General features: G+C 57.3%; 1 protein-coding gene across 1 annotated transcript; it reads left to right on the top strand.

The window, feature by feature from the left end:
• Positions 1–2,041: 2,041 nt before the first annotated feature.
• Positions 2,042–4,898, top strand: LOC131570085 (histone H3-like centromeric protein A). The gene is made up of 4 exons (XM_058822426.1): positions 2,042–2,243; positions 2,722–2,813; positions 3,990–4,067; positions 4,682–4,898. The coding sequence occupies exons 1-4, from the start codon at positions 2,168–2,170 to the stop codon at positions 4,814–4,816; spliced, it is 381 nt and encodes a 126-aa protein (XP_058678409.1). The 5' UTR covers positions 2,042–2,167; the 3' UTR covers positions 4,817–4,898.
• Positions 4,899–6,922: the final 2,024 nt, after the last annotated feature.

The raw sequence follows: 6,922 nt of genomic DNA, 5'->3' as shown, positions 1-6,922 counted from the left end.
CCCTGCTCAAGAGAGAGGGGCACACCACAAGGTAACCTGTGGTTTTACTTGCCTGGCCATGGTGAAGACATATGGAAGTTGGAGGGAAAACCCACCTCTGCCTTGGCAGCACAGGTATGTGAGTTGAGAAGAAAAATTAACCACCACAGAAAACTCTTCAAGGAAAAATGTCACTCAGTTTCCACTGGGCAAGTCTTCAGGTGGAATTGAAGGGCTGATGTTACTTCTGACCCTCTGGAAGGGACCTCCAGGTCATATTTACAAGGAGCAAGCAACAAGTACCATGATCAGAGCTAGAGGGGCCCTGGCTCCAGCCAGGTGTGGAAAAAGGACAGTGGAGTCAGTTGGACTGTGTGGATCCATGGCCTGGCACAGCAGAGCCACAGGAGCACAAGGCTTTAGCTGACATGGGTGCACAATGCACCCTGATGCCATCATGCAGGGGCAGAATCCACCTCTGTTTCTGGGATGACAGGGGGATCCCAACAGGGACTATATTGGAAGCTGAAGAGCTCCTGACTGAGCATGAGTGGCAGAAAAACGCCATTGTTGCTGGCCTAGAGGCTGCATGTACCCTTGGCACAAATTACCTCAGGAGAGGTATTTCAAGGATCTAAAAGGACACCACTGAGCTTTGGGAAAGCTGCTGTGGAAACAGAAGAAATTAAGACAGCTGAATCCCTTGCTTGGTCTTTCAGAGGACCCTTCTGCTGTGGGACTGCTGAGGTAGCTGAAGAACAGCAGGTACTGATGGCCAGCACAACGGTGTCCCATTGGCAACATGGCACCAACTGGGACTTCAGCACCCATGGCACGGACAGGAAAACCAGGGCATTGGGAACAGCCAGGGCTTGGGAAAAGCAGGTACTGCCTGACTCATCTGATCTCCTGCTGCGCCCAGGTGACCCCAGTGGGTGTTGGACATGTGTGGGTGTGTCTGCCTGCAGCTCAGCAAAGCCTTTGGCACTGCCTCCATCTCCCTGCCTCTCCTGGAGCACCTGCAGCTCGCAGCTGGGACAGGTGCCTCTCGCTGGGAACGCCTGGCTGGTGGCCAAGCCAAGGAGGAGTGGGAATGGGGCCACAGCCAGCTGGGGCTGGGCACTGCTGGGTTCCCCAGGGCTCAGTGTTGGGGCCGGTCCTATTCAACATCTGGCCTGGGTGGACAACTAGGGGCAACTGGGAGGCTTGATGGGGTCAAATAAGGAGTGTGTCTGCCCGCTGGGAAAACTGGGGGTTAGCTGGGAGGTCTGCGAGGCAATGCCCTCAAGAGACCCCAAAGTCCACCTGGGCCACCATGGGTTCACTAACGCCCCAATCTACTTCTCCCAATGGATTTCATGGACAGTTGTAATCCTTGACTGACCCCTACTGGGTACTGGGAATCACAGGGAGCTACTGGGACCATGTTGGGAGACAACTGAAGAAACACTGGGAGCAAAGGGAAGATGCTGGAACCATGTTTGGGGTACTGGGACCATAACTGGGGCAACTAGGATCATACACGAGGGGACAACTGGAACCACACTGGGTTCATACTGGGAGTGTCTGGAACCACACTGGGGGCAACTGGTATCATACTGGGAGTGATTGGGATCATGGTGGGATCATTCTAGTAGTGACAGGAATTGATTGGGACCGTTGGGGATGTGGCAGGGATCATAGTGACAGTCGTTGTGATCATACTGGACTCACACTGGGAGTGACTGGAAAGCACTAAAATCATACTGCAGGGGACTGGAATCATACTGGAATCACTCTGGGCGTAAATGGAACCATGCAGATGACTGAGAGCAACGGGAACCACATGAGAGTGACTGGGATCACACCAGGACGATTACAGAGCCCGTACTGGCACCGCACGGGGACGGTAACTGAGACTACCCCGGCAGCACGGAGGCGCGGGGTGCCTGGGGGTGGGGCCATGCAGAGTTATGCTAATGAGCCCTCGGCGGGCGGAGTCCGGCGCGGCACCGGGCGGTCGCGCGCCCCGATAGGCGCGCGGAGGGAAGTGACGTCACGAGCGGCGCGGCGGGAGATTTGAACGGCGCGGCGGATGGCGGCAGCGTGTCGAGACCCCGCACAGCTGAGCTCACCCTGACTCTCCCTTCCCCAGCCGCTGGGTCCCCTTCTGAACTCGCCCTGACCCTGCGGTGGACTCGGCCACACCATGCCCCGCCCCAAACCCACCCCCCGACGGCGCGGGCGTTCCCCAGCCCCCCCATCGCCCCCGCCGCTGGCACGCAGTGAGTGAGGGGCGGGGGACTCCCCTTATGGACCTCCTACATCGAGCCCCCTTTCAGGCCCCCCTCTAGAGCATTCCTATGGACTCCCTCTGTTGTTTTCCTCCGCCCCTAGTCTGCACCCTATATACCCCTATATGCTTCCATCACCTACAGTCACCCCACACTCCCTCTCCCCTATAGCCTCTCTACCCCCATACTCCCTGTCCCTATAACTCCCCTATATCAGACATCACTTTAGCTCTCTATAGATCCTTTATACCCACAATGTCCCCCCAGACCTTACAGATCCCTTATAACCCCCACAGCCTCACCCTGTCCCCAGGCCCCTATAGCCCCCACAGATCCCCTATAGCCCCCTGTGTTCTGACAGAGGCTATAGATCTATACCCCCATGTTCCTTTTGAGCTCCCCATCTGTGTCCCCCAGGCTAAATAGATCCCCTAAAGCCCCCACAGACCCCTATCCGATGCCCCCACAGGGTGCCGCCCAGGTCAGCGGGCATTGCAGGAGATCCGCAAGTACCAGAGTAGCACCCGCCTGCTGCTGCGCCCTGGCCCCTTTGCCCGCCTGGTGAGAACCCCCCACATCCCTAAAATCCCCAGACATCCTGATTTCCCCCCCTAGAACCTCCCCAGCACCCCCAAGGACTCCCAAACTCCCCTGGGACCACACAGATCATCTCAGATACGCACAAAATCTACTGTGGGACCCCCAAACCCCTCCAGGACCCCCCCCCCATTTTCACCCCAGAACCTCCAGCATTGTCTGGGATCTTCCAAACCACTCTGGATCCCCTCTCCTGGGATCCCCAAATCTGTCCCAGGATACCCCAGATCAACCCTCTTGACCCTGCAACTTCCCCCAGAGCCTTCAAATCCACCCTGGGACCCTTCAGCTCCCCATTGGGCTCTCCCAAATACCCACTGCAACCCTTCAAGCAATCCCTAGGGCCCCTTAAAATCCAACCCCAAATCCACCCTGGGACGCCTGAAATCCAACCTGGAACCCTCCAACTTCCCTGTGGACCCCACCCCAAAAACCCACTGCAATTTTCCAACCCCCTACAGACCCACCAAGTTACCCCTCAGAACCCCAGATCACCCCCTGGGACTCTTCAAGACCATCCCTTTTCCCCAGGCCTCCCCCTCAACCCTGTTCCAGCCCTCCCCATGTCCTTGTCCTCTCCATCCTCGTGACATAGTGGGCCTGTCCTCCCCCAACATCCTTGCATATCCTCCAATGTCATTCTGTGGTTCCAGACATCCTTGTGTCCTGCCACCTTCAGAGGCTGCATGCATTGAGAGTTCCCTGTGCCCCTCCTGCTGTGCTGGCACTGTACCCCTGTCCCATTGGGGTGTCCCCATGTTCCCATGGCAGAGGGTGTTCCCAAGATGTTCCCAGAGTGGTGCTTCGCCCCTTCCTCCCACCTGGGAGATCCCAGGGTGTCCCCATAATGGTGTTCCCATGTCCTCACTCCCCAGTGTATTCCCAGGTGTTCCTGTCCCCAGTGTTCCTCTCCCTGGGGTGTCCCCAAAGTGTCTCTAGGGTGACAAAAGGGTGTCCCCAGGTCCCTGGGATGTCCCCAGGGCAGTGTCTCCATGTCTCCAGGGTATCGCCATGGTGGTGTCCCCAGCCCAGGATGTCCCCAATGCCCCCATATCCCCTCCATGTTGTCCCGATGTCCCCACACTCCCTGTGACCCTGCTGCCCCCATGTGCCCCCCTTGCTGTGCCCTCTCTGCCGCAGGTGCGGGAGCTCTGCCTGCTCTTCACCCGCGGGATCGATTACCACTGGCAGAGCATGGCCCTGCTGGCGCTGCAGGAGGTGCAGCTCGCGGGGCTCAGGCATGGTGGAGGGAGGTCACAGAGGGGCTGGAGGGGTCCTATGGGTCCTGCAGGGGTATCCAGGGACTTAGGGGCGTGGGGAAGGGGCTGAGGGGGATCTCATGGGTACTGAGAAGGTTTCCATGGGGGTTGGGGGTCTGTGGGTGCTGCAGGGGGTCCTGTGGGTGCTGGGGGTGTCTCTGGGAGCTGAGGAGGTCCAGGAAGGTCTCTTTGGATGCTTGGATAAGGCTGAGAGGTTTGCTGGGTGAATGTGATGGGAGCTGAGGAGGAGTCTAGGAGGGTCTCCATTGGCTGGGGGGAGGGTCTATGGGTTCTGGGACAGGGTTCCATGGATGTTGAGAGGGTCTCTGGGTGCTGGGTGGGGGGGGGTCCCTTACTCCCAGGGTCTGTCAGGGATTGAGGATGGGTCACTGGGTATTGATCCCCCCCCTAAGACATTTACAGGCACAAGGTGCTTTGGTCACCCATGGGTGGGTTTGGAGGGACCCTGCCCCCTCGGGTGTGTGTTTGGGGGGGGGTGACTCTGGAGGAAGGTGTGGGGGTTGGAGCATGCTGGGGAGCTTTGGGGACCCTCCCTCAGGTTTTGGTTCACAGGCAGCAGAGGCCTTCATGGCGAGGCTGTTGGAAGAAGCATACCTGTGCTTGCTGCACACCCGCCAAGTCACCCTGTTCCTCAAGGATCTGCAGCTGGCCCGGCGCCTGCGGGGACCCGAGCTGGGGGGCATCTGAATGAGGACCCTCTGAGGGGTCTCTCCTGATAATCTCACACCCATAATCTTACTGGGACCTCCTATGGGACCATCATGCTGAGACCCTCCCCCCCCACCATGGGGTCCCCCAAGGCCCCCCACGTGGACCCACCCCATAGACTCCCCCACCTCAGGATCCCCAACAACCCCTTCAGGGACCCATCCTGGGTGAAGGTCCCCTTCCTTAGTCCAGCACCTCTCAGATTATTGAGGACCCCTACCCACGATCCCCCTGGAACCCCCATCACCAGCATGCCAGTCCCAGGGAAACCTACCCAGGACCTCCACCCTAGTGGAGACCCTCCCAGTTCTGCTGTACCCCAATAAATGTTTGTGACCCCTAGGTGCTGATGCTGGGGAGCTTGGAGGGGATTTGGAGTTGAGGCACCGCAGGGGGGAACTCGGGAGGGGAGGAGAAGCCACAGGGAGAGGGGCTCTGAGTATTCTAGGTAAGGGCACTTGGGATGGGGGCCAGGATGATCTTGGGGCCTAAGGGTTTCCACGTATAGAGGTGGGGGGGGGGGGGTCGGCTAGGGGGTGGCGCTTAAGGGATTCGCTTTTTGAGCGGAGGTCAGGGCTTTGGGGGCGGTGCTTAGAGGTGGCTTGAACGTGGTAGGGTTGCCTCTGGGGGGCGGGGCTTAGTACCCCCGCGGGGGGGGCTCTGGAGGTCTCCCGTCCATGGGCGGAGCTCTGGGGGTGGGGCTTCAACGGGGTCCCCGCTATGGGGCGGGGCTTGGGGAAGGCCACACTTGGGGGGCGGGGCCATGGGGTTCTGGGCCGTCCCCGGCTGCTGTTCCCGCTGGTGCCGCTCGGGGCGCTGCTGAGCGGGGAGGGGCGGGACCTGCGGGGGCGCTGCACCGGCAGCGCCTGTGCCCGCGCCTGAGGGCACGGGAGGGACCCCAGAACGGACCCGCCCAACCCCAACCCTGCCCTGGGACTCCAACCCCCCCTTCCTCATGCCTTGGAGACTCCCCCCGAGCCTCAGAACCCAAAACCTACCCAAATCCCCTTAAAACTGCCCATCCCTGCAATCCTTGGGGTACCCTCTGAGCCCCCCAAACCTCAGGGACCCCAAATATCTCCCCTAAAATCCCAGCCCAGCCCCAACCCACCTGGTTTGAAATACCTCCAGTTTTGGGGTCTCCTCAACCCTCTTTTTTCCCCAGTCTGGTGGGGAATATTTTTGTTACTGAACTTTCAAAGAAAGTTCATAGTGCAAATTGTGGGCAGGACAGAAAATTGCTTTGACCTCTCTAATGTCCCTATAAGCAGCAGTACATTTGATAATGAGGAAATCACATTACAACCCCAAATTAAAGATGAAACCTTCTATGATAGTCAGGGTCTGCACACTGTTACTAAAACAGTGTGGTACACAGCAGCCAAGATAGCAAAGTTCCAGGAAAAGTACAGCAGACTTACATAGTAATCAGAAACTGGATATGTTTGGAGAGTGCCTCTGGCAGAGGGTGATTAAATCATTTGTCTGAGGTGGAGGCCCAAGGCTTCTGGAGGCCAGAAGTATTTTCAATGGTGAGTGAAAACTGTGGTCTTTAACTCAGAGTGCCGCCTATTGAGCAGGAGGTTGCATCCATTAGAGAGGAGTGATTTGCTTAGGATTGAGACCCCAACCATTGATCATGGGACAGAGGGTGTACAGAAGGCAGTGTTTTTGCAACTGATGAATGACAGATGTTCCAGGACAGCCCTCACCTACATCACTGATTAACCAAGTATGTGGCTGCCATGGTTAGAGTTTTGCTGGACATGATAAAACACTGTGGCAGAATTTCAGGATCACTTGAAGCAAGTGTTAACCCCACAGAGAGGAAAACTAGGGAAAAGACCTTGTGGTGAAAGAGATCTTCAGGGCTAATTAGCTATGGCAGAAGGATGGGTGTCACTTAACAATTAGTAAACAGAACATCCAAATCAGGAGATTGGACTTGCACCAAGGAAGCAGACTGCCCAAAAGGGAGCAGGAGGGTGCCAGTGCATAATGGAATGCAGTTTGAGTGAAAGGCTTGCAGAAAGGAATTTCTTGGGAAGTGATAAATTATCCACTGCTGTTCTGGAGAATTTAGTA

The sequence above is a fragment of the Ammospiza caudacuta genome, chromosome 32, assembly GCF_027887145.1.
Source record: "Ammospiza caudacuta isolate bAmmCau1 chromosome 32, bAmmCau1.pri, whole genome shotgun sequence".
NCBI lineage: Eukaryota > Metazoa > Chordata > Aves > Passeriformes > Passerellidae > Ammospiza > Ammospiza caudacuta.
Note: the sequence above shows the minus strand (reverse complement) of the source record. Positions and strands in the feature narration are given on the sequence as shown.